The 25852-nt window shown below is 52.2% G+C and overlaps 6 protein-coding genes and 3 pseudogenes across 6 annotated transcripts; 5 read left to right on the top strand and 4 right to left on the bottom strand.

Moving 5' to 3' along the window:
- Nucleotides 1–1635: 1635 nt before the first annotated feature.
- SAPIO_CDS1489 lies at nt 1636–2223 on the top strand (annotated as a pseudogene; the record flags this gene model as incomplete).
- Nucleotides 2224–3026: 803 nt separating this feature from the next.
- On the top strand, nt 3027–3949 carry SAPIO_CDS1488 (uncharacterized protein; the record flags this gene model as incomplete). Its single annotated transcript, XM_016784752.1, has 2 exons — nt 3027–3383; nt 3491–3949. 2 exons carry the CDS (start codon nt 3027–3029, stop codon nt 3947–3949), a joined length of 816 nt encoding a protein of 271 aa, XP_016645509.1.
- A 1068-nt stretch (nt 3950–5017) lies between these two features.
- SAPIO_CDS1487 (uncharacterized protein) lies at nt 5018–5986 on the top strand (the record flags this gene model as incomplete). Its single annotated transcript, XM_016784751.1, has 2 exons — nt 5018–5609; nt 5700–5986. The coding sequence occupies 2 exons, from the start codon at nt 5018–5020 to the stop codon at nt 5984–5986; spliced, it is 879 nt and encodes a 292-aa protein (XP_016645508.1).
- A 101-nt stretch (nt 5987–6087) lies between these two features.
- Nucleotides 6088–8135, bottom strand: SAPIO_CDS1486 (uncharacterized protein; the record flags this gene model as incomplete). The annotated part of the gene is made up of 6 exons (XM_016784750.1): nt 6088–6169; nt 6496–6979; nt 7100–7268; nt 7337–7479; nt 7632–7780; nt 7906–8135. The coding sequence occupies 6 exons, from the start codon at nt 8133–8135 to the stop codon at nt 6088–6090; spliced, it is 1257 nt and encodes a 418-aa protein (XP_016645507.1).
- Nucleotides 8136–10910: 2775 nt separating this feature from the next.
- SAPIO_CDS1485 lies at nt 10911–12026 on the bottom strand (annotated as a pseudogene; the record flags this gene model as incomplete).
- A 1812-nt stretch (nt 12027–13838) lies between these two features.
- On the bottom strand, nt 13839–14914 carry SAPIO_CDS1484 (uncharacterized protein; the record flags this gene model as incomplete). The annotated part of the gene is made up of 2 exons (XM_016784749.1): nt 13839–14217; nt 14280–14914. The coding sequence occupies 2 exons, from the start codon at nt 14912–14914 to the stop codon at nt 13839–13841; spliced, it is 1014 nt and encodes a 337-aa protein (XP_016645506.1).
- Nucleotides 14915–16909: 1995 nt separating this feature from the next.
- Nucleotides 16910–18415, bottom strand: SAPIO_CDS1483 (annotated as a pseudogene; the record flags this gene model as incomplete).
- A 1923-nt stretch (nt 18416–20338) lies between these two features.
- Nucleotides 20339–22678, top strand: SAPIO_CDS1482 (Nucleotide sugar dehydrogenase; the record flags this gene model as incomplete). Its single annotated transcript, XM_016784748.1, has 3 exons — nt 20339–20603; nt 20713–21251; nt 21341–22678. The coding sequence occupies 3 exons, from the start codon at nt 20339–20341 to the stop codon at nt 22676–22678; spliced, it is 2142 nt and encodes a 713-aa protein (XP_016645505.1).
- Nucleotides 22679–24500: 1822 nt separating this feature from the next.
- Nucleotides 24501–25503, top strand: SAPIO_CDS1481 (uncharacterized protein; the record flags this gene model as incomplete). The annotated part of the gene is made up of 2 exons (XM_016784747.1): nt 24501–25185; nt 25280–25503. 2 exons carry the CDS (start codon nt 24501–24503, stop codon nt 25501–25503), a joined length of 909 nt encoding a protein of 302 aa, XP_016645504.1.
- Nucleotides 25504–25852: the final 349 nt, after the last annotated feature.

The following is a 25852-nucleotide window of genomic DNA, read 5'->3' as shown; positions in this document are numbered from 1 at the left end:
CCAACCAAGTGGGGTATCCAGGTCGAAGTTGTCAAATCGCCCTACGATGCGCCCTGCGGGTGGAGTTGGGTGGCAGAAAGCTGCCACACAGGTGCGGCATTGAGGATCTCCTGGGTCTCCACCGCTTTCGTTTGCACTACGACTCCAATTGGGTTTCGTGCATTTTCAATGCGCGGGTCAAGATGGTTTCCTTTGTCTTTCACTCCTCCGCCTTACACTCAGGCCAGAAGCTCTACATTTACCTCCCCAGCCGACATACCGGTCCGCCACTCTCCCAGTCCAGATCTCTATGGAAATGCTAGCCTAGTTCACATACATGTAACATTGTACAATATAATTGACATATAGACGGCGTTACAAAACTTTGCTTTTATTTATTTTCTTGAACGCTCTCATCAGCCAGAATGTGTTTTCTCCTTCCTAAACAAGCATCAGCACCTTAGTTCCTGAAGCCTCTCCTGGAATTGACAAACTTTAGGGCGTGACGAGCCCGCCGAGTGGAATGAATTCCTCCCCCCGCGCCACTCTCTCACCGCACCGCGACCTGGTGCCATTCGTGGAGAATAAGATAGATAACACTCCCTTCCCCCCCCCCCCCCCCCCCCCCCCCCCCATCGATCATCTAAACCACCATCACCATTAATTCCGAATAAATCCCAAATATTAGACTCGAGACCGGGCTCCTTTCCAAGCGACACGTTTTATGGATTATTGATAGCTATAACGATCACCCCAAGAGATTTCCAGGTGTGATACCAAGAGGGACAACCAAGATTCCCTTAAGAAGGCCAATATCTTGTAATATCAAGCCTTCCCGTCCAGTCAAGTACTCGGGATGAAGATGAACACAAACACCAAAATTGACCGTGTAGACCACAGTCTGTCTTCCCAGCAACTCCGTGTTAGGTCTACCGTGATCTTGTTCACTTCTGGTGAAGGCTGGCTTCGAAATGGCAACATGGACTAAAGACGGACATTCTATGACTTGGCGCCACAATCCCAATTCACAGGCCAGAAAGGCGAAGGACAAGCGTCAGCAAAAAGCCGTCGAGTCCTCGAGAAGCCCCGTGGAGAGGAGCACACGGCGGCGGCTGCAAGGCAACCGCAGTAGCAGCCCGCCAGGGAACACCCTCTATCCAGCAGAATCCCAAGCCGGGAGCACACACTCCAAGAATCAGATACAGTCCAGTATCGCTACAGCCTTTGTAACCATCAATGTTTGGATTTCTTCCAACTTGCAGCTTAATCAGCGAAGGCACTTTCACAAGATACTAGTTTGGTATTGTTCTAAGCTGCATGTGTAAATGTGTGAGTTTCATACAAGCCGTCTGCTTTGTCCCCTTAGCCCGTGTTAGTTCATTGTTCGGTCCCTGAAGCCTTTGTCAAGTTCATAAACTTCTAGAATAGTTGGTATGAAGTCTTCACGATGACCAGTTGGCCAGCTACCCTGGTGAGTCTCTGGTGTCGAGGATTGCATGTGCAACAGCTTGTTAGCCAGACTCGAGTAGCCATCAACCCCATTAATTACCATCATCGTGTGCCCCCAAGATGTCCATCATCACCTCTTTCCATAATCTCTCGTATCATGCACCATAACCACAGCGGTTTCTAAAAGAAGAAGAAATAAATCCCAAAATGTCTCCAGACCCAAAATGGACCAAACATCGCCGAGGGTCCAGCCCTCCCAAGGAGGAAGAACCCCTCTTCATGCCCAAGCTAAAGAAATCGCAAGTCCTTAAAGCGGACTACTCCTTCACGACCTGCCACAGCTGCGCGGCGAGAGGCCACATCTGCGTACCCTCCTCCTCATCCTTCGGCGACCCCCTCGGATCCGAAAACACAGCCCTCTACCGCTCCTTCATTCCCAGGAGTCTTCACCAATACCTCCCTCAGGAGCTTCAGGCTCCTAGCTACGTTTTCCCGTTTTCCTCTGGAATCCACAGGCGGTTTAATCGTGCTTCTTGGAGCCCCCCTAGGGAGTTGACTTTGGCGCCGAGGTCGGGGTGGTCCGATATAGATTGTGAGCGGCCAAAGTGTGTGCAGGTGGAGGATAGGGATAAGACTCCGTTTGTTGATGAGGAGGAGGAGGGGGAGAGTGAGGAGATTAAAATGAAGAAGGGGAAGGAGAAGGAGAAGAGGAGGGTTAGTCTTCAGGATGTGTCCGAGAGGTTTACGAATCTTGTTAAGAAGCTGTGGGAGCGAGATTCTGAGGAGTCTACTTAATTTCGGGGAACACTGGATCGAGATGGGAGCTGGAATGAACAAGAAAAAGACAAGATTGATATTCACTACACCAAAAATGGCAATAACCCAGGCTCCCTGACCCAAAATAGATCGATTGCTATCAAATTCATGTTATCACTTAGAGTCAGGTACAACCGGCGAGCCTCATCAGCGCATGCATCAAACACCGGTCGTCTCCCCGTTTCCATCCATTCATAAATATATCTGCCGTCTTCTCCAATCCACAGCCAAGACTTTTTATACAAAAGCTACCTTTCCAAAATATCGAGATCGCAACCGCAGTGGATCTCCCTCCGGGGGTTTTATCCACGCCTTTCCGGATATAATAATAGGCTGGGGGAAAGTCCAACATCCGCTCTCCCCATCAAGGACCACAGCGAGGACAATATCTACCAAGACTTTGAGTTTTTTCCACACTAACAATCTCATCCGGGTGAAATGGAACTCTAGTATATTGCCATCTTCTCCTCGTAGAACATATCCCACTCGTCCGCCCGCTCCCCGAAATTGCGACCAACCCACTTAGACGAAGGGGGACCCAGAAGAAGGACCCGAAGATGGACCATGGAAGGGTGAATATCACTTATAGGGTGATCTTGTGCCCAGAGACAGAGCCGTAGATTTTCTTTACTTCCTCGAGGGATTAAGCTACAGTCATTCGTTTTTTTGTCTTCTCTCCATCACCTTCGCGCATCCAGGAGTTCCTCCGAGAAACCATCTCTCGAGGCTCACGAGTCCAGCTCAAGTATACCACTCGTCCACCGAAAGGAAATTACCGAAAAATGCGCAGACCTATCCTCCTAACAGCCCTATTCGCCACCCCGGCCCTCCTCCAAGAACAAGGCCTCGCCTTCTCCATCGGCAACATCTCCGGCACCGGATCCGGCTGTCCCGAGGACTCCTGGGGTCTTTTCGTCGAGGCGGGCGAGTTCGGCTTCATCGAGTTCAACGCGACGATCGGTCTCGAGGACGAGAGGCCGCATTTGGATTGCAATCTCGCGATTGAGCTTAATGAAGTTCAGAAGGGCCATAGGGTTGTGCTGAGGCAGGTGAATGTTGGTGGGAGGGCGGGGATGGACGAGGGTGTGCAGGCTACGATACGGACGAGTACTTCCTGGACTGGCGAAGAGGGTAGTGAGGTAGGGATTTTATTTTCCACTTTCCTCTTCTGTTTCTCTTCTTCCCTGGAAATAAATCGCAACTTAAGGGTATCTGGAAGTTAACATTCTGGGGGATGTAAAAACAGTTATCAGAGGACCAAGTCCTTCTCGGCAGCGCCGTCGGCATCGAATTCCCGCTCGAGTTCCAGGCAGGCGGGGCCTTCGCCGAGCAAGCTAGCAAGTGCGGTGACTCGTCGGTCGAGCTGAACATCCATGTGGATGTGTTATTGGAGAGAGAGAATGATGAGGGATCCGGAGTGTGCAGTGTATTAGCCACAGCTTTGAGGCTCGACGTTGAGCCTTGCGAGGTAGAGGGTGAGACTCCCGTCGAGGAAGCCCCTGAGGAGGAGGCTCCTATCGAAGAGGGCTCGGGGGAAGAGGCCCCTGCTGAAGGAAGCAAGGAAGATGATGAGTGTGTTGTGGATGAGGAGGGGGTGGTGGATGAGCCTGCCGAGCCTGATACGCCGGAGGAGGTAGTAGAGGAGGAGGAAGGAGAGGAAGCGCCGCCGGTTGAAGAAGAACAGCCTGCGGAGGAAGAGCCGTGATCGGCGCAGCTTAACGGGGTCGACTCCGATGGATTCTCCTGGTGGACCTCAAGGCCTTCAACGCATATAGAATATGTGCATTGAACACGATCACGGCCGGCAAATCATAGAATACATCCTCCTCCTTATCTGATTTACATTTTAGCCACTGGCACTTGCGTATACATCCGTCACTCAGTTCTACGACTCGATCTAACTTGCAAGCGCCCTGCTCCACGAGCAAGCGGGACAGGGCGAGAAATATCATTCGCGTCTTGTAAAAATCAGAGCTTCCCTATTTATTCTCCGAGCCTTGTAATGCCCATATGGCACGATGTTGTATTACACTTCCCCGAGTCAGGGTCGGTCTCCTCTTGTTATCAACTTACACGCCTTGACATTACGCCGACAACATCACCATCACTTCAAACCACCCCGAAGAATCAGAATTACTGTGCAACGCCGAATAAATCAATAAGCTATAATAAAATATATCCATCTCTATCCAAATATTTCGCCTCCCTCACTCACCCCTCCGAGAAACTTAACACGTGTTCCGCTCTGGTCGAGTTTCGCTCTCCTCACGATTAGCCTATATTAACTGCCGCTGCCAGAAGAACATCAAGTAACAATGAAAGCCTTCGAATCTTCTCGACTGTACCCTATATCGAACCCCAGCCCGCCTTAGCCGAATAGACCTCGTTCATTCATTGACGTACCCCGGAGAGTTATATATTGATTAAATGCTACGAGTGGCACCTGTGTCGCTCGCTTCTCCCTCTTGCCCCCCTCCTCCCGTAAACCAGAAGACGGCTGTCTCCTTGTCCATTTTATTCTTTGGCGTAGTAGTAAATAAATCATCGCGCCTTTCAAGCCACTTTTCTCGATTTTGAAACTTGGGGATCTCAAGACTCCTCGGAGCACGTCGGAGATCATTCCCTCGCGGATTCTTGAGATCTTGATGGCGATTCCTCTTCTCCAGCGAGGGCTCTCCCCATCCTGAACATACCATTCAAGCACCAAATCTCATATATAACACAAATCACCCTTTCTAGTCCCAAAAAGCCCTGTCCAGAAAGAAAAAAAAAAATGAAGCTCACCACCCTCTTTGCCTTCTTCACCCCCTCTCTCGCCACCGCCGCCGTCTCCGTAGGCCACTACCACTGGGATGTAGTCCGCGCCGGCACAGTCGACTCCTTCAAATGGTCCTCCCCCTTCCCGGGCGACGGCTCCCCGCTCACCGGCTACACTACCGCCTGCGAAGAAAAAGCCATCTTCAACGCCACACAGTACAGATACACCGACCTCGGCGAAGCTCCCCCGGCCGGCGTGGCCCCCTGGGCCGGCACTATCCGCCACCTCTTCACGAGTAGGGCCTACCCGGGCACGTGGCAGGGCGTCAACTTCAAGGGCGATGAGCGCGAGATCGTCTTCATGGAGTACAAGGACGTTCCTGAGCTCGCGAGGAATTGGATCGAGGAGCAGCTGAAGGATCCAAAGATGATGGCGAAGCGGTTCATGGCTGTTCTGGGGAAGCGGAACGCTGAGGGGAAGGTTCCCCCGCAGGCGGAGTTGGATGGGTTGAAGGTTGAGGATAAGTTGTTCATGTTTGCGCCGGCGGAGATTTATGACTTCTTGCCGCTTTGGGTGGCGAAGGGTGCCAAGGGTCATAAGTGTGAAGGTAAGTGAATGAGACCTGAAGGGAATAAAAAGGAAAGGAGAGAAAGGAAAATAGTGTGAGATGCTAACGAGGAGCTCGCTACTCTCACAGAGAGACTCACAGATATTTCCAAGTACGTCATGCAAGTAGACGGCGATGGCATCCTCGGATGGGCCCAAACCCTCACCCGCCCCGACCGCGACATCGGCAAGCGCGACGTGTCTTTTGAGATCGACGCCCGCTTCGTCATCGAGTCGGCGGAGGGACGCCAGGTGCGGCAGTTTTGGGAGAGGGCCTATGCTATGGGTAGGAGGGCGGAGAGGAAGAAGGTGAGGGAGGAGAGGCAGGGGAAGAGGCAGCTCATGCAGGCGCAGCGCGCGGATAAGGACGAACTTTGATGTGGGTGATGCGGTAGGGGATACCATTTGAGAAATGTCTTCTTTTTATATGATCGAAATAGCGAGTGGTAATTTTAAATAATTCTTTTTAAAAATCTCTTTTACTGCAGTTCGTCATAAAGGTGAGGCATGAAGCATGGGATTCGTTCCTCGAGAGTGGCGGAGATGCTCTTGACGAGGAAGCTGAGGACAATCTAAGTATCCAACGTCCAAAGCACCGAATCCGGGGGCATTTCTACATGAGAATAAAGCTTCATCACGATCCAATCCTAGCCTACCCTATCCTCCCTCAATCACTCAATTGGTGTAATATTCAATCATTCAAATTTGCACATATATATATGCTCGGTTCCCTCCCACCATGACAGTTGAATACATCCACAAGAAAGTAGAAAACCGGATCTTGACAAATAATAATGTAAAAATAAAGATCGACTCAAGTTTAGGACACTAACGATATTCCAGTATTGGGCATCTCCGTCCTCATCACTCAAACATCGCCAACTTACTCACCACGGCCAAAAAGCCTCCTCACCATACGCGGGAAAGCACCACCACCGAATCCAGGGAATCCAGGGAAGCCGCCGCCGCCGCCGCCGCCGCCGCCGCCGAAGAAACCGCCACCACCACCAGTCAAAAGGGCAACGGGACCAGTAGGGTTCATCACACCTCCGTTCTCGGTCCAGTAGGCCGCGGGGTTGACGCGGAGGGCGTTGCTAGTCCTGACACCGTAGCGAATCCAGGCGTAGAGGCCGTCCTCGAGCTTGTCGCCGACGAGGGCGTAGCGCAGGATTGGGTCGTCGCCGTTGGCGCCCATCATGAAGAGGGTGTCGCGGGTGTTAGGGAGGATTTGCATGGTATTTTGGTTGTAGGGCGTGAGGCCCTCAACATCAGCGATGAGGCTCTGGTCGAAGTAGAGTTGGCCGATGTGGGCGGCGCGGCCTCCGGTGATGGTGTTGTTGGGCTGCAGCACGGCGTCGAGGTAGACGATGGCTGAGTTTTGCATGTTAATATTTGAGACAAATTAAAAAAAAAAAATAAATAAATAAATAAAATAAAAATAAAAAAAAGGAAAGGAAGATTGCGAGGGTTCCCTGTAGCCTGGAAACTTACTATGAATATGGGTAGCACGGCCCTCGTAGTGACCGGGCATAAGGGTGTTGAAAGTGGCGATACCGTCTTCATCAGTAAGCTGAAGACCACGGAGAGTGGTGCCCTTCAGCATGCCAGCATCGTTGGGATCACCCATTCCGGGGTAGCCCTGGACACCGACATAGGTACCCTGAGTTGCGTACAGATGTTAGTCTTGATGGGGATACCTAACAGCCGTCGAATTGATCCATGACATACAGTGGAATTCGAGCTCCAAATGTCGAGATACGCCTTGGGAACCGGCTCGCAAGTATCGACATCAACGACTTGAATGGCAAGGGTCATCTTAAGACCGGCCTGGCCTTCAGTGATGTCTTTTCGGACCTCCTCGCCAAGAACGTCTAGTAGATGGGGGAAACACTATTGTTAGCCTCACAGTTTTTCAATTATGGCCAAATTACACGATGAATCAATTGTTTTTCTCGGGAGTGAGGGGCAAAATTGATGCTGCGTGGATAGCTTCAAACTCTGGACTTTGAAATTCTGGACTTACATAGAGGGCCCTGGTCAACAGACGGCATGAGAATGCAAGCTCCCGCATCGGCGAAGAGGGAAGCAGGCTCCATATCGAGCGTCACCGTCTTGTCCTGCTTGTGATCGATTTGAGAGACCGAGAGGTAGTCTCGCTTATGGATCGGGGGGCTGAGTACCCGATCATGTTAGCTTTTATTTTCCTTCTTCTACTTATAGCCCCGGATGCCGTTTTCCCTAAAGACTGGCCCGCCATAAGCCGGGCGCGGTTTCCCCCGGGTTTGATTTTCGCGTACCTGTCCGAGGGCTCGATGCCGAGAGAACGGCGGAGTCTCAAAAACTCCTCGCCGTTCTTCTCAACATATCGCTTGTGGAAATCGGGCTCCTTGAACCTCTTGTTGCAATGGTTGAGATCTCGACCGAACAGGGGCCTCGCAGCGTGGGCGTGGACTCGCTCGTGGCCGGGATGCGCCGAAGCCAGAGGAGCGGTCGCCAGGAGACCGGCAAGGATGGCCTTGAGTTCCATCTTTCTGGGGGAGGAAACAGGCGAGAAGACCAGTGCGCGATATCTGTTAAAGAGAGAAACTTGTTCGCTCGACAAACTGATACGACGAAACAAAAGCAGCCCGTGAAGAACTGGAAAGGAGACGGAGGATTAAAAGGGGAGGGAATATAATTTTCTGGGCGCAGAGAGCCTTTCTATATTCTCGGATATTCTACATATTCTACCATCTCTTTCCAAGAGGCAGACGCATGTTCATTTGTGTACCTCTCTCTTTCTCCTGGTCTCTTACTATTCACTCTCCATTCATTACCCGGACCCGAACGGGCCTGAGAGCTGGGGCGACTTTTAGGAACAATACTCCCAAAAGGTCCGGCGGTTGTAAAGAGCGAGAACCCGAGATCCAAAATAACACAAGACGCCTATAGTGCAGTGTACATCGTCGTCGATTCATTCCCGGCTTATTGGCTGAAGGCAAGAAGGAACGAACTTCTCGCGTGGTGGCGTCCTGTACAAAGAGCTAAGGCCTCAGCCGAATATGAGTTTCGGGGTGTAGATATGACCGTAGAGAATATTGAAGTGCGTTCATCCTTGATAGCTATTGCCACTTTGCAGGCACTGTTTCGTGCCATGCTCCCGTGGGTCGAGGTCTTGGGAGCGAGGAATCAGAATCCAACTTGCAAATTTTCTGATATCAAGTTTAATCTATGTCAAGTGAAGATGAACGCGTAGTCGTCCTCGTTTGTGGGGAAACAAGGTTAAAGATTGGCGGCGGTTAAATCTAGGGGGGATGGCCCCAATCAAGAGCCGATCAAGTCGGTGTCATTCACCCGCTTTACCCAGATTGCTGGTTGTTCGTGCCGGCAGTCGTGGGAGACGCACACCTGCCGTTAAGAGGGAATATGTAATGGAAGACTTCCGTCTGGCCTCGTTTCTCCGCAGAATCTCCAACTCTGCGTCACTTGCGTCCATCCTTGCCCCTCAGCGATGGAAGAGGGGGGGAGGGGAGAAAAGGTTGTGGGACGTCACCTGCACACCCCGGATTGTAGGGCATGGGTGCAACATGACGATTCAAATAGGATGCCGTGTCCAATAGCGTTGTTCGGAATGTCCTCCAGGCACCGCACTTCGGGCGCTGAAATTGGGAGCTGGGGGATGTACTTGGGTATACAATCCACAGAGAAAGAAGCCCGAGAGTCGTAGGAAGACAGCTTCGTAGTATGACTGCGGTAGTGGCAGTTTCCAATGATCTCTTTGTAGCTTACAAGGGCTCGGAGGTAAGTCCCAAGACTCTCTTTTTCACGGAGATTGTTAATCTTCAACAAGGGACAAGCTCGGGTGCCATCTGGCCGCCTCGATCTCTTCCGTCCGAACCCCCAGTCATACACCTCCGAGGCTTGACAAAAGTGGGCGGCCGTCCCGCCTTCAAATCTGGCGTGTGCCGGTTGCCGAGAATAGGAGGAAACTTCTCCGGGAGAAAGAAAGAGAATAATAAGAAGAGGTGTAAGAAGAGGTGGTGTGGAGCCGCGATTCCGATATCAAAGCGAAACGAGTCGAGTACAAAGAAGGTTACAAACCTGTCAATTTGGCATCAATATCCGGGTACCAGTGGAATCGTAAGCGTGCGCAATCTGAAAGAATATACAGCGCAGCTGCCATGTCCCTGTTTTATTACCGCGTGGTTTGAGGTTCTTGTTCAATTGTCTCGCCACTTATTTCAGGGGGCCATTCCCGATTGGAAGGAGGTTATTAGTGATTCCGAATACTCTGGGGCGAAGGACGAGACTTGGATTTTGGTCAAATCATCGTACCACTTTGATATCGCCGGAACGCGCGATCGATTGATGTCATCTGGCTTGGGATATTGGCGGAAGAGGAAGAAGAATAGTTGAGTGTATACCATCAGCTCTAGGAAGGGTGCTTACATCGGATGAGATCTGATTGGGCTGCTGTATCACGGCTTGGGATTTCGAAACATTCAAAGGCTTTTCCAAGGGAATGGGTTGTTCCTTCCCTAGTAGAGTGAACACTTTTGGTAGCTGATCAAAATGCCCGAGTGCACTTTCCTCGTGAAAAGGGACGTACCTGCTTCGTGGCCCTGTGCCTCAGACGGAAGGAGAGATCCGCATCGGATCTGTACCGAGCAGTGCCCAGTAGCAGTCACGATCACAAAGCAATAGAACACCACACAGCTCGGTAGCTTCAATTGATCGGCCGACAAAAACCATCAATACCATGAAACTCAACTGTATTGGCCATACCAGAGAGGCTATCAGAGAGACCATTAGACTACCAACTTTTCTTGCAAATCCGTACAGAATTATCGTACATACACCCAATCCAATAACCTGGGCGAAGTCATTAAAAACGAGTAATCTCATGAGAGAACAGAGAGATCAAACCAAGAGCCGTTCGGCCTCCTCGTCGTGATCAGCCTCAGAGAGAGCGACCGCGAACAGCGACTGATGAAAAGAGCGTTGTCAAATCAGAAGAATCGGAATCAAAATAGACGTAAGCAACCGGAGTACACCGACACCTTAATATCCTAAGACCGAGCCCGGAAGAGAAGAAATCGAACGGTTTACGGCCCAAAGGGAGCCGTCCTTTCCGTGAGCCGTCCACCATATTCCATAGTGACGCCGGATATACCGGGGTTTTCACATATTGCTTGACAACGGGAGTTGGGACAGTGGATGGATATAGCTTCGAGCTCGTTAGAGAAAGTATCCCAACTTGTAAAGGATATCTCTAAGAGCCCCTCCGACTGCCTGGAGGCTTCACATAGAAGACTAAAGAAGTTTAGCACCACTGTATCGCCGCTACTTTGACAAGGGGAGGCGATGACTTACCACCGGGCTGCAAAGCAGCTGCATACATGACCCACGAGATCGGACTATGATCCCCTCCAGCGAACTCGTCGGCATTGTCGGTCCAAAACTGAATCAGCTCCTCCACTTTTTGCAGCAGAGGTCTATCTCGACCGAAACATTGGACTCCAAGGCAGAAGCCAAACTCCCTAAATGCCAACCTTCGCCTAGGACTGCGGGTGATGAATCCTCTCTCAGGGTTCATCAGCCTATGAGCTATTGCCAGGCTCTCTTCGCCGAGGGTCCTAGCCCACTCCTCGTTGCTGGCGACCTGGCACATCCACAAGCCCATTCCTAGGTCCAGTGTATCGGAGCTCGGCGACATTGTCCGCTTGTCGTTCCGATTCATGATCTGGTGGTAGTCTTCGATCTCTTGCGCCAATTGATGGTTGACGAAAGAGTGGTTGAGCCGCGACGCTGTTTGGTCGAGGAGAGTGTAGACGACATATCCTGTGGCGGCGTCCAGGTGGCCCTCTGAGCCGACGAGAACGTGTTTGAGATCCATTGATACCTTCCACACCATGGCGAGGGATCGCGAAACCGTCGTGTACACGAAATGCGGGTGGATGGCCTTTGCCAATTGGATGGCGAGATTATTGTACTTCTCGTCATTCGTGCAAACAGCAAGTCTGTTCAGCGCAAACATCCACAAAGTCAGATAGTGATGGTACTGTCCATCTCCATCGCTACCCCCAGCATCGATTTTCCCAATCCTCAATCCTCCTTTCAGAGGCGCCTCGTCAGTGGCACCGGGGAGCCTGGCTGTTCCGTCGCGAGTCCGACCGAGAACGTCATGGACAGTGCGGACAAGTGACTTAGCTAGCTCAAGGTAGACAGCTTCCTGCGTCTCCTTATGCAGCGTCAAAAAGTTGACGACTCCGAACGCATCGGTCCAGAGATACCGTCCACGATGACCCCCGGCGCCAGGCTTATCGGGAGGGGTCCAATTGCCAGCTTCCTCCACCGACAGGCCCTCGAACGGCCCGTAGACATGTTTCATCGCATCCTTGAAGCGCGTTAGTGTGGGGTTACTAGTACTACTAGCCATGTTCGCTGTGCTTTGATATCGTCTTGTTTGACCGAAACTTGGATGTCTTGCTCGTGCAAGGGGCCATCGAGAATGGCCTTTTATTGCAAAAATCCGCGAACGAAGAATGATGACGTTGGGCTTTTGTACTTCGTATGTTGCTTCCAGTTCAAGTTGGTGATGGTGAGGTGGGGGTGAGGAAGGTTAAGAGGGGGCTCGACCATCCCTGCCCACTCTGAGCAGATCCCTTGAGAGCTATCGGGCGATTTAGCTTCCCCATCTTGCGTAAGAATCGCTGATATACATTCGTAGTAGCATCACCTCATCACCACGTGAGTCCAATACCAAGACTCCAAGACTGATGGCGTCTTTCTATTGTTCTTCCAGACCTCAGGTAACCGCCGCAGAGAACTACAAGTCCTCCATTTCAAGAACCAACGAATACTGGTTCTATTTCAACGTTTTTTACTTGGCAGATGCCGGCGGTCGGTCCTCCCTTCTGTCCGCCTTGGCAGTTTCCCCCCACCCTCTTGTACAGGAAAAGAAGCATAAAAGGCGGGGGGAACTTTTAGGTTTCTGCATGGTTCACTCCTTTACTGCCTTGTTAGGCTAGCAAGGTTTCTGGGACTGAATTGATGCTCTCGCCAAGCTAGATTCATGCTCTGTAGTAGTATTCAGAACGCATTGATGGGTTTCTTTCCCTTTTGATGCCGTGGGAATGGGCGACGGTAGCATGATACTGCCGAGAGGTCCGGGCTAAGATTAGCCCTGAGACGCCGATTCCGGATCCAGACACTGTGAAGGTACCGTACCACCGCGCTGGGACAGCGTTCTCATAAAGAGACCGTTGCGGAAGTGCATGGCTTTCCTTCCTCAAACTCTTGTAACTATTCCACGATTTATTACGAAGGACCGAAAAAGTGGAGTTTGTTTCTTGTAAACAAATCTCCTTCAAATCTACTAGCCGTCCGTCTTCCTAGTGCTGATGGTCTGCCGACTGGGCCGAGGATTGAAGTGTTTCATGGCGACACTCGATCATCCGACTTTTCTCCATTTACCCATTCCTGAATAGCTACGGCTGAGGGGAAAGCAGAAAGGATTAATAGAAAAGGGAATGTGTTCCGACGATGATCTAATGACGGTGTAGTTTAAGTGGGATCGTGGAATGTCGGTGAGGATATGTCGGTGGGCTGAGTGAGGCTCTGGTGAGCTTTTTTGTTTCCCTTTGTGGTGTGAACCGATGTTCAATAGAGAAGGTGACGAGTGACCCCCATTCAGATCTGAGATCTGAATTCGCCCGATAAGGCGGATCGTCCGAGTGTTGATATCGAAAATATTAAATGACGCGCTTTTAAGCTCTGTACCCCTACGCAAAAGTCAGGCTATTTTATCACACGTGGTGGGCCATTTGGCAAGGAAAGAATATCACCGAGATAGATTCGGACATAAGCTGGTTTTGATTTTCGCTCTCTATGCTACAAATAATAGGGTCTGGTGGAATATGAAAAGAATAAGGAAAGAAAAGAAATAAAATAGCGCAAAATACGGATCGGATAGGACTATGTACGAACTGGAAGCGAACAGAAGTGAAGCTACTCTCACCGAGGAGCTTCAAGGGAACAAGTTCCACACTTTCTGCTGGTTCTACTTCCAATCAATAGAAGCGAATACTCGTTTGCGAAGTGATTTCCCTGCTCACTCCCTGCCTCTCCTCATCGAAAACCTTCCATCCTGTTTGGAAAAGGAAACAGGTGGATCTCTCTCGTCAATCTGTCTGAACACCTCCACCCAGACGTAGAACACATGAACCATCCCACGGACAACCCACAACACTTATATGCCAGGCCTACCGCCGTTCGCCCTTGCAGACCTCCTCTTATAAGCCTCCGCATAGCGTATCCGATCATAAGTTCCAATACCGTAAGCAATTACGCCGAGCACAAGCCAAATAGACGTGATGATGAGGCCGATGGGGTAAATCATGAGCTGGACGCCTGGGAGGACGAAGGCGACGGTCTTGTTGGCGAGCTGCTCGCGCTTGATCTCGACGGCAAGGGAGGCGAGGGCGAAGTCGGACATGACGATCTCGCGGGAGAAGACGCCCGTGACGAAGACGGCTTCGTTGGAGGACACGTTTGTGGAGACAGTTTGGCCCGAAGAGTTTGTGGCCGTGAGGGTAAGGATGGGCATGACGAGCGCCTCGAGTTCGGCCCTGTTAGACTTGTTAGTAAACAAATATAGTCCAAAAAAGAAGTGAGAAAATAAATAACCTACATTGAGAGGTCATTGCGCATCTTGTCGTTGTCAATCTGACCAACAAGAAGATACTGCTGAAGCAGCTCCAAATCAGGAGCATTCTCTGGCTGTGACACAATATCCTGCCTCTTACGGTTCGCGGCCTGACCTGTACCATTCGCCAAATTCTGCATCGTCTCGGCATTCACTCTCGAAACCGAAGCCCCGAGATACATTAAGCCAACGCCAATCTGCTGCGGAGAAATGCCTTGAAACGCACCATTGGGCTCGTTGAACTTGTACACCCTCAAATCGGCCTCGAAGACGCCCGAGTTCGTGTCGAGGCTGGGCAAGTTATAGCAGATGCAGGTACCGGAGGGGTTCGTGGCGATCTGGAGCTTCTTGAGGGAATCCTGGCACGCCCGCTCGGTGTCCTTGTCCCAGGCCTCGAGGTCGATGGTGCCGTCGGGCCGGAGGGTGACGTTGGACTCGAACTGCTGGTTCTGGCGCTTGACGAGCCCGTGGCCCGAGGTGACGTCCAGGTAACTGCGCTCGAGGACGTCCCGCGAGCTGAGGGCGATGACGTCGTTTGTGATGGCCATGACGCCCATGGCGGCGGAGGCGGAGGCTGTGGAGGCCAGGAGGCCTGTTGTGAGGGCGAGGTTCCAGAACATTGTGGATATTAGGTTGGAGATGAAAGACGAAAGAAAAATGGATAAAATGTTCGAAGAAAAGATGCAGGTGGTAGATTTACAGAGAAAGCAAGGCGTTTCCGTCCGGCGGCGAATCGATTATAGCAACGCGAGTAGAGATGATCGAAGTCGAACTCCTCGGGGAGACAGGTAAAATGCCGGACCACTTCCTCCTCCTCTTTGACTCTTTTTCTTTCGTGAGAGAAGATCTCGGGGTATCGCAAGTCTAGGAGACAAATAGGGAAAGAGAGAAAGAAAGACAGGCCGGCGAAGACCCGGGAGATACGTCGTCGAACAAACTAGGAAAATACGCAAGGGAGGAATCTAGAATTGAAAAAGAGAGTCGTGGGACCTGCCCGTGGAAGGGAGGATAGGCTTGGACCTAAGGGTTGGAGATGTCTTCACCGACGGTTCGGCATATGGAAGATGGAGGGGAGGGAAGAGAGGAAGAAGAATCGAGATGCGGGAGAGAAACGAAGATTGGGGGGTAGTTTGGAAGGGAGACGCCAGACACAAGGGGAGAGCAGGTCCCGAATGTGGTCTAGGTCAAGGGAGATCTCATGTCGAGGTGACGCGAGGAAAATCGTACAATCATGGACCCACCCGGGGTTATACGCAGTTGCTGTTATGATACAGATGGATTCTGGGTCTCCATATAAACTAGGAAGAAACTCTAACAATGCCCTTGTCGAGCAGACGTAAGCAGGGAGAATGTTGCGAAATGCAAGGGCGAAGCGCTGTGGGTGCTTCAAGTTGGACAAGGGAATGTCTCCTTCGTACTACTTTGCGATACGAAAGCAAGCCTGAAGGCAAAGACCAGTGGGCCTGGTCCCATCTTGGAGGCCCGAGATGAGGGCCGAGTGAATTCTTCACAGATTATCTGGGGATATCGGACCCGTCAGGGGGAATTTTTACCTATTTCGTACCTAGCATTAAGGTATTCTCCCTCTATTCTCCTAGCGCAAACCTAATCGAAGGGAGGCTCAAGGAAGCAAGGGGTTGATGGCGGGCGACCAGCAACAGGCCACTGCTCCTCGAAGAACCTCAATGCGAGGACAGGGCCCTGTCGGATCGCCATGCGATGCAACGAGCGGTGTTGGAGATGCGTCCGGGTCGTCGAACAGGGAGGTCCAGGCGACAGAGCTGATTGGTCGTCTCCTCAGGGGGTCGTGCCGAGAAGCTTTGAGCATGCAGGGAACCGGTCCATAATTCCACACACAATTCATTCGACTGGCTCAGGGGTCTTGAGAGCGGAGACCAACTCCACGTCTCTTTTACGAAGGAATCTCCACCAGCCTGTGAAAGATCTTTTGATAAACTTCTTTTGGGGTAGAGCCGCTGGCCTAAACGACCAGACCTGGCGGTATGAATGGCGATTCGCTGCTCGCGAAGTCAGCTTGACCAGAGATAATCAAATTGACGAGCGTCGCGTGATAGCCATCGAGCAGACAATCGGACGATGAATTGGCCTTTTTTTTTTTTTTTTTTTTTTTCTTCAAGAAAAAATTCGAGGCCGCGGGGCTCGTTGTCTCCAAGAGTCCTGAGGCTTTGCAACGGCGAGTGAGGGGATGAAACTTCATGGCGTCCTCTGTCGCAGATTGGGTCAAGTCTTGTCGCAGATCCGACGGTTTCTTTTCTCCTGGCCCACTCGCACCTGCCCCATGCTGGGAACACGAGCCACAACGAGCCACATTTTATTGTTTGTGCCCACAGAAACTGCCACACTGATGAATCAGCAACTTCACAAACAATTATGCATCAGAATTGTTCATCTTAACTGTACAATATAATGTACAAGTATATTTATGAATAGTTATGCTATTGTGATGCTTCGCAATTATGACGCAGCAACGAAATCGGAATATGCCAGTCGAGAAGAGAAACAATCCATGTGCGATTTCATAGCTAAAGAAAATGGTATTATCATTCTATCATTACCCCCCCATCGCGCAGAGCCCACACCGCCAAATCACCAAATCACAGACGACGCTTCGCTATGCTGACGACGAACCCCGACAACGACCGCACCCACATGCCAGCCTCCGTGAAAAGCACATACAAACCCGTAAAGAACCAAAAGACGAGAATCACCAACAGTCCTGCGCCGATGCGAGCATCAACCACCCACGACTTCCACGCGTCAAAGCCCAGCTGAGCGGGTCTCAGGCCAGTATACAATCGCCGTCGCTCCTGGATGGCGTCGGCCATTTTCCAGGCCACTTTGTTGTTGATCTTCTCCCACGTAGCTTCGCACGCCAACCTGCGACTCTCCGCGCTCAGCCTCCGCCGAAGCCCCTCGCCGCTGGCAACCTCCATGACGCGGTCCACAAACTGCTCCAGGTCCGCGGGTGGCACGAGATAGCCGGACTTGCCATGCTCGATGATGTCGCTGGGCCCACCCTCGTCTCGCGCAATGACTGGGACCCCGCTAGCCATGGACTCGAGCACCACGAGTCCAAAGGTTTCAGTGACGGAGCAGTGGAGAAAAATGTCACCGGACGCGTACGCCGTCGCCAGTTCCTCGCCGACTTTGAACCCCGCAAAGATGACCTTATTCTTCTCCACCAACGGCTCAAACATGCCGTGGATTTCCTTCTCCACCTCGACGTTTCGGTTGCCGCCGACGATGTAAAGCTTGAATTTGAGACCGCGCTCGTCGAGCGACTTGGCGGCGCGTGCGAGGAAGTCGAAGCCCTTTTCGCCGGCGAGTCGCGATACGCAGATGAGAATAATTTCCCCGTCCGGCGCGATCTCGCGGCGAAGGGTTTCGCTTCTTCGGCTGGGATCGAAGAGCTCGGTGTTGACACCTCTTCTGAGGACGTCGAGCTTTTCGTTTTGCACGCCCTGGGCTTCGAGGTATCGGCGGACGAAGCGCGACGGGTACAGGATGGATCTGACCGAAGGGTGGCGGAACAGATAGCTCTGCACCGCCGCGAAGGTGTAGACGGCAACGTCGCTCAGCGGTCGCGGGAAGAGGATGGCGCAGTAGCCCGCGAGATCCGTCTGAAAGTTGCAGATGATGGGGATACGCCTCTCAGTCGGCTGCTGCCTCATCTGCAGCATGATTTGGAAGCCTAGAGACGCCGGCGACGCCAGGTATATCAGATCTGGCGGGGAATCTGTGCCGAAGGTCCTCGCGATGAGCGCCGACACCCGGACTGGGTAGACGATGGAGAGTTCCGGGTTAAATGGTAAGGGGTATCCGTGGATTCGTAGCTCGATATGCGACTCGTCATCGTATTTGTTTGCGACGAACGTGTTGTGCTTCGTGTGGTTATGGGGAGCCACCACGGCGACGTGCGCGCCGTGAGAGCGTAGGTGGTTGACCAGCATCAGCGTCGTTCTGCTGACGCCGTTGACCGGCCCAAAGGACTCTGTGCAGAGAAGGATGCGCTTGCCCTTGAGGGACTCAGGAAACATGCTGAGGTCGTGGGGGAGGAGTGGTTGTTCCTCCCCGCGGGTGACTATCATCGTCTCTGACATGGATGTAAATTGGTTCCCAGCCCGCGTGAAGATTGCTGTTGAAGGATCTCACTCTTCTGAGGCTTTGTCCTTTCTTGCTATCGAAACATCTCCAACCAAGAGTTATGAGGGGATTCGCAAACTTCAAGCGGTAAGAGGGGCTGGGCATGTAGGAGGGGTCGGAGATATGAAAATGCGGGAGGGGTCCTCCGATCCTCGGTGACGCAACGCCACCTTCGAGGTCGTCGGGGCTCTTCGCGTTCTCTTTTTCCTCTTTCCTCTTTTTTCCCTCGCAAACAGCCCCATGGCCTTGTTCCGCCGCGCCTAGCGCCCATAACGAAAGCCTCGCCGAACCCTGGTCTGTCCAAGAATAGCCCGGCCGGCGACTCGGCTATCCAATCGAATCATCTCCATATCGCACCCTTGCAGGACTCTGGACATGGTCCCAGTGCCGTAAGTCCCACTAATTAGTTGATCTTGAAAGAAAAAATCGGGAAACTCTCGTCACTTGATCTCTTCCCTTTTGTCTCACGCGTGCGAAAAAAAGAACAAAGAAACCAGATCGTGCCATTGGGGATGTCGTGCGGTTGGACGAATCAGAGACGGTGCCAGCGGCACACTTCGTCCTCCAATTACTGGATTCGGAAATTCCCCGCCGACGAATCCGGCCTGCGCTTCGGCCCACGCTGTTGGTCTTTTTAACCTGGGGGAGCTCTGTTGGAGGTCGCAACGCAGGGTTTATCGAATAAGCTTTTATCGTTTGGACCTCGTGGATGCGGGGTTGGGTAAATGGACTTCACTTTCTTCCTCTCTTTTCTTTTCTTTTCTTTTTTTTTTTTGTCGTTTTTATCTCTTTTATCCTTTTCTTTCCGCAGGCGATCTCTCACGTTCTGGGAAGCACTACGTCTACTTCGTACATGCGGATCGCGTATGACTTCCGGGTTTGTACTCTACTTTATCTCCCTTGACACTGGGAGATAAGAACGCCACGATGGGTTTGGTGTTGAAGAGGCGTCAGCCATCGTCCGTCACGATGGCAGTCTGGGTTCGATGATGGTGTGTCATCATGACCATCTATTACGAGGCATAAGACGTAAGGGTCCTCGTAGCACAATCAAGATCCAAGGTCGGATGCAGGCAGGGAGCCCCTTGGTGCAAGTCCACATCTAGCCCGGTCGACAGAAGAAACCCTTACCCACCTCTCCAGAGCAGGGCACAATCCTCCTGTGCTCCTGTGCTCTATCTTTGTACACAGCGACCTCGGCCGAAGCGCCCCCGGTCCTCGCACGTCATAAAACCGCAGTCCCGATACGCTGCTCCCCACGGGCAGCGACGATAGGCCAACGTTGTCTCCCCCCTCCGATCCCCAAAAGAGGGCAGCGTAGTGTAAGATATCAACGAGATTAACTTCCTTGGAAAAACATGTCGGCCCCAACCTAGCCCGGTGACTATCACGGGTCAAGCGCCTATTTTTCTGCTTTGTCTTGGTCCCCACGGGTTCCTCCGCCGAATACTCCCCCGGCATTGGTGCACATGGGGAATTATATAGGCCCCTGTACGTGTTTGCCAGTGGCGACTGGGGAACAAGAAGTGGAGGAACTGGTCGCGTCTTGTTTTATCTTGTTGGATAAGCAAGTGATTCTTTTTGGAGAGTTACGGTGAAGAATAACCAGTAACCTCGGTCACCTGGGTTGCCCGTTGAAAGTAGACTTTTCCGAAAGTTCTTCGAGTCATTACTCTCTCTCCTCTTTGTACTGCTTGATTAAGAAGCCTTGCATAGGGAAACGAGGTTTCCCCGGAAGAAGTGCGTTCGTTTATAGACAGCCCCTTTCATCGCTGCATGGTTGTTCCCCTCACAACGGAGGAGCACAAGAGCAACTTCTTTTTTTCTTTCCTTTTTTCCTTCCCCTCTTTTTGGTATATTCTAGATCGCAAGATAACAAGATGAATCGTGTGCCAACATCTACAGCAGACTCTGAGGAGAGTCTCCTCCAATATGAGTCCACTGCTCCGACGACGCCAGATGGAAGTCTTACCTTTAGCCCTGTTCTCCAGGCGATTCGAGCCATGGACACGGTCGAGGTTGACGCAATGGCATCTTTGAGTGTTTCGCAACAGAACTCTGGCCGCAATACTCGCGGAGTCCGCGAGGCAGACATTCGACCCATTCAGATCCGCAACGTTTGCTGCGTTGGTGCCGGATACGTTGGTATGCCCACACCCCTTTTCACCACGAAGTTGTAGCATTTCCCCTCATCAACCCCTCACCACGCCAATGTTGTGAGAAAGGGCCAACCTAACTTACACTGAAACTGTAGGAGGCCCAACTGCCGCCGTCATCGCCCTCCAAAACCCCAGCATCCGCGTTACTGTAGTCGACAAAGACGCCGGCCGCATCCGACGCTGGAACTCCAGCCACCCACCCATTTACGAGCCGAACCTCCGACAAATCCTCCGCGTCGCGCGCGACGGTGCCCGCGACATCGCCTTCTCCAACCTCCCCGTCTCCCACGGCAGCTCCGACGATGACCTGTCGGACGAAGTGTCGATCACGACGACAGATATGTCCGAGTGCGGGAGCCAGTGCGACCACGTCGCCGACGTCATGACAGCGGCGGCGAGAAGCGCGAACCTCTTCTTTTCGACGGACGTGGCGGGCGCCATTGGCGAGGCTGATCTCGTCATGATTGCCGTGAATACGCCGACTAAGTCGAGAGGTATTGGGGCGGGGAGCGCGACTGATATGGCTTCCTTTGAGGCAGTTACGGCGGAGGTGGCGAGGTATGCTAAGGCTGGGGCTATTATTGTTGAGAAGTCTACTGTGCCGTGCAGGACGGCGCAGCTCGTTAAAGAGACGGTAAGTTGAAAAGAAAAAAAAATAAAGAAGAGAAAAAGAAAAAGACATAAGGAAATAGCGACATAGGACAAATACTGACTTAAAACCAGATGGCCGCTCATCGACCAGGCGTGCATTTCGAAATCCTATCCAACCCCGAATTCCTCGCCGCCGGTACGGCAGTCAAAGACCTCCTCTTCCCCGACCGCGTCATCATTGGCTCCTCGACCACCGCCTCAGGTCGCTGCGCCGCCGACGCGCTAGCCCAAATCTATGCGGCCTGGGTCCCGCGATCCAAGATCGTCACGACGAACGTATACTCCTCCGAACTGGCGAAGCTCGCGGCCAATTCTATGTTGGCTCAGCGCATCAGTAGCATCAACTCCATCAGCGCCATCTGCGAGAGGACGGGAGCCGACGTCGACGAGGTGGCCGAGTGCATCGGCATGGATCGGAGGATAGGCGACAAGTTCCTCCGGGCGGGGATCGGGTTCGGCGGCAGCTGCTTCAAGAAGGACATCCTCAGCCTCGTGTACCTCGCTGAATCGTTGGGTCTGCCCGAAGTCGGCGAGTATTGGAGGCAGGTGGTCAAGATGAACGAGTACCAGAGGGATCGGTTCGCGAGGAGAGTCATTCGGTGCTTGAGCAATACGTTACGGGGGAAGAAGGTTACGATTTTGGGCTACGCTTTTAAGAAGAATACGTCGGATACGAGGGAGAGTCCGGCATTGCAGATTATCAAGACGCTCGTCGAGGAAGGGCCTAGGGAGATCGCTGTGTTTGATCCGGCCTGTAATCCGCTCGTCATCAAAGATGAGATGACGCAGCTCTTGGGTCCCGAGACGCTTGCGGAGAATGGTGGTCCCGTTACCGTGTACGGAAACGCCTACGAGGCGTGCTACCTTGCCGACGCCGTCGTCATCACGACGGAGTTTGATGAGTTCAAGACACCGACTCCTCCTCCTCCCCCCTCGGCCACACCCTCTCCGCGAGGTCTACCGATCGGACGAGTTGGGCACGCTTCCCATTCCGCGACCAACAAGGCCAAGAGGGAAAAGGAAGACCCCCGTCCCTTTGAATGTCTCGAGGTCTCGGAGAACGACCTCCTCACTCTGCAATGGTTCCTCGCCAAATCTGGCACGGCCATTGAAGATGACCCGCTCGGAAGGTTTTACGCCGAGCCCTCGTGCGACACTACCTGTCCCGATTGCGCACGCCAACAGCAACAAGAGGGAGGGGCAGCAGCAGTTGGGAACGTGAATATGGGAGAATACCGTCCGAAGGAGAGGCTGGACTGGGCTAAGATTTCGTATCACCTCAAGAAGCCGAAGTGGGTTTTCGACGGCAGAGGTGTCGTGGATGCCGGGCACTTGGCTAAGTTCGGAGTGAGGGTTGAGGGTGTTGGAAGGCAGGGCCGGTGGAGTGAAACCGAGGGGGCGACGTTCTAGGGCAGGATCGTGTGATGTGGGTAAACGAGAGGGCTGGGATAGGCTCATGAGGGTTGGGGGATGGGGGGATGGGATGAGGGATGGAGGGGTGCATTGGGACGGTATTGTTTTGGTCTTTTGAATCTTTCGGAATTTACATCTTGGATGGTTAGACGCGCATTTGCTTTATAGAGTCCGTAGACTCGTACTCATATATAATAGGACTGAATACACTTGGAATTGTTGATATTCACCATGCCTTGATGATGTCTGGAAAACCTCACCTCTTTCCAGCCAGCACAGGACATCAGGTGGCTGACAGCTGGATGCAGATGCCCTGCGGAAAAGGGTTAGGCTTTCCGAAATTCTCGTCATTTCCGACAAAAAAGCGGGCAAAAACTTCCTCAGATCGGGCTCCTTAATTAACATGCCGCGAGGAAGATTTTCGGGATTTTCATTAGCAACACTGGTAATCATTATTTGCTCTCTTGCCATCTGAAGACTCCTACATGCCTGTCGAGTGTTAGTACTTGTATGATCAGGTTACTCATGCAACCAGCCATTGAAGTCACCCACGGTCCCCCTTCGTTTCATCGTCGCAGGGAAGATTGAACACGCCCCCAGAGGCAACCTAGACGAGCATCAGTGGTGAAGCCCTTTTTGCTAGTTGGAAAGTGCTTGCATTAATACCGATTCGATGGACTGTGCCCCGGAGGCAGGGGGCTGTGCGATGACGATGCCGCCTCCCCTTGTCTTTGTGCCTTTCCGCTGCGCCGGTTAGGTCGGGGCCTCTAGATCGCGACCACTCCGAGAAATCCGTGTAAGCCGATCGGCCTCATGATGGCCATTTCTAGCCTTCTCCAGCTTTAGTTTTGTGCACCTTGAGAACATCCTATTACTTCTAATCTCTCTCACAATTTTTATTACTCTCGTCGTCTCGCGTTGCCTTGCTTCGTCTTTTTTTCGCTCTCAAGACTAGCCACAAATGGTGCGCCCAGACAGTTCGTCCCCTTCCCGGCTATGATCGTGTTTCACATCTCTGTGTGCGCCCAGGGTAAAGGGTGATCAGGATCCCAATGCGTTAAAGCAAAACCAGCATCAGTTCTGTCCCCTTGTGGACCCGGATGGCAAGCTTAGACGAAAATGCAAAGTAGCAAAGAGAAAATGGGAAAAGAGTAGGGGAGAAGGGGAAAAGGGAGCGTGGTATTGCCCATTGGATCCGACTGGCTCGTCCACATCGTCGTAGCTCATGAGGGTAATCGGCCCACGATTGAGAGAGCAAAACACCCCCTTCGCCGAACATTCTCATCCACCTGCAACCCCTCCTTTGGTCAATCTTGGCGAAAGGAGACAGAGAGAGGGAGAGCGTGAGAGCACGAACCAGACAACAGTGGAGAGCGAGCTGATCCACTGCAGGTCCTCGCTCACTCCTCGCAAATCTTCCCATTCCTGAGTATCCTGCTTAATTATCATCTCCCTCTACACATTAGCTCGTCGATCTTCCACTCTCTTCATGGAGAAGACGATCGTAGCTGGTCCAAGGGAACGATCACTTTGATCTGTCTTCGATCACCCGCTCTTTTTTCTCCTACTCTCGCTCATTTCCACTTTCTCGCCAAAGGGAAAGAAAATCTGTGATCCGCAAACGAGGGAGTATCTGTTGCGGCTCACCTCCTTCCTTTTCTCCCTTTCTCTCCCTTCCCCTCTCTTTTTTCCTTCTCTCCTCTTCTCGTCAGGTCTTTCGCGCCTCGTCCCTCTCCCCCTCTCCTGCCTCCATCTCCCTGGACGCCATCTCTACATGCAGCGACCACCCATTCTCGCTCTCCTCCCCTCTCCGACAAGAATGTGCAGCGTAAAGACCGCCCTCCTCCTCTCCGGCCTCGCCGCCCTGGCCACCGCACAAGACCCAATGGTCAAAGTCGAGCCCGACGACATCCCTTTTGGATGCGCTACGATATGCGGACCCATAGTCGAGTTGACAGACATCTGCCACGTTGGCTCCCATCCAGGTTTCCGGCGGAGACTGAAGAGGCGAAAGATTGAGAAGCGGCAATTTGTCACGAACGCATTCGGACTTGTGGTGCCCGCGCCGGAACGGACGCCGACGGGAGGGAGAGTCGTTACTGTCACGACGGTAGTTACGCTCACGGCGACTCCTTCACAAGCAGTGAACCCGGGTAGTGCAATAACGACGCCGGCGGCGGGGAGTAATAACCCCTCTTCACAAGTTATGACGACGACGATGACCATGGTTTTACCAGAGGACGACACCGACGGTGGTGATTTGGAGTTGCCTGCCGACGATACGGGTGTGAGGTTAGCGTTTCCGACGACGACGTCTACACCTTTGGCGGTAGGGAATGCGGCGGATGGGATTGACATGGGGGATGTTTACGAATATGCGGAACAAGAGACGGAAGTGGAGGATGCTGAGAGGGATTGTGTTTGCAATAACAAGAGTTTTGATGTGGCCCTCGTTTCTGGGCTGTGTACGAGCTGTATACAACAAGCCGGATGGGCGCCAGAGTGTAAGTTCCTCTTCTTCTTCTGTCGTTTCGCTTTCTTCATCCGGTTTCCTTTCTGCTTGCTTTCCTCAAGATTGAAACTAATTTTGAAATTCAGCCATGGGTGTGATCATGGATCAATGTCAATTCGCCGAACAAGTATTCACAGACAAAAGCGACGCCGTCGTCAACAACGTCCGCATCAAGGCCGTAGCGCCTACTCTACCCGCCGGCATCGATTCTTCTCTCATCAGCGACTCGCCGCCCTCACCGCGCCACGGGACCGGATTCGCCGGGGCGCTGGCGGCGGGAGTCGCGTGCGGCCTCGCCCTCCTATTATAAACACACAATTTTTCTTTTCTTCAACGCATTAGACATCTCACTTGGCGGTGCTAGGTGTATTTTTTTTTCCTTGGCGAGGCTGTATTTGATATGAGGAGGATCTGTGATACGGATTATACCCTTTTTTCTTTCGTTTGAATTTTTAAGTCTCTTCTTGGTATGTATCAGGGACATGCGATGATTCTCATGCTTAGGAGGAGAAGCCTCCCTGAACCTTGTCGAGGATAAGGGCGGCGTTTGCGTTTTGGGAGCATTGGGAAGCATATCTACTATTACATCTGATCACTAGCGATCAAACTATCATGACGGACGTACAGATTCTGTAGATGTCGGTAATCAAGATTTATAC

This window comes from Scedosporium apiospermum (genome assembly GCF_000732125.1).
Source record: "Scedosporium apiospermum strain IHEM 14462 chromosome Unknown SEQ_SAPIO_0066, whole genome shotgun sequence".
NCBI classification, from domain to species: Eukaryota; Fungi; Ascomycota; class Sordariomycetes; order Microascales; family Microascaceae; genus Scedosporium; species Scedosporium apiospermum.
This window is presented reverse-complemented; position numbering and strand designations above follow the sequence as displayed.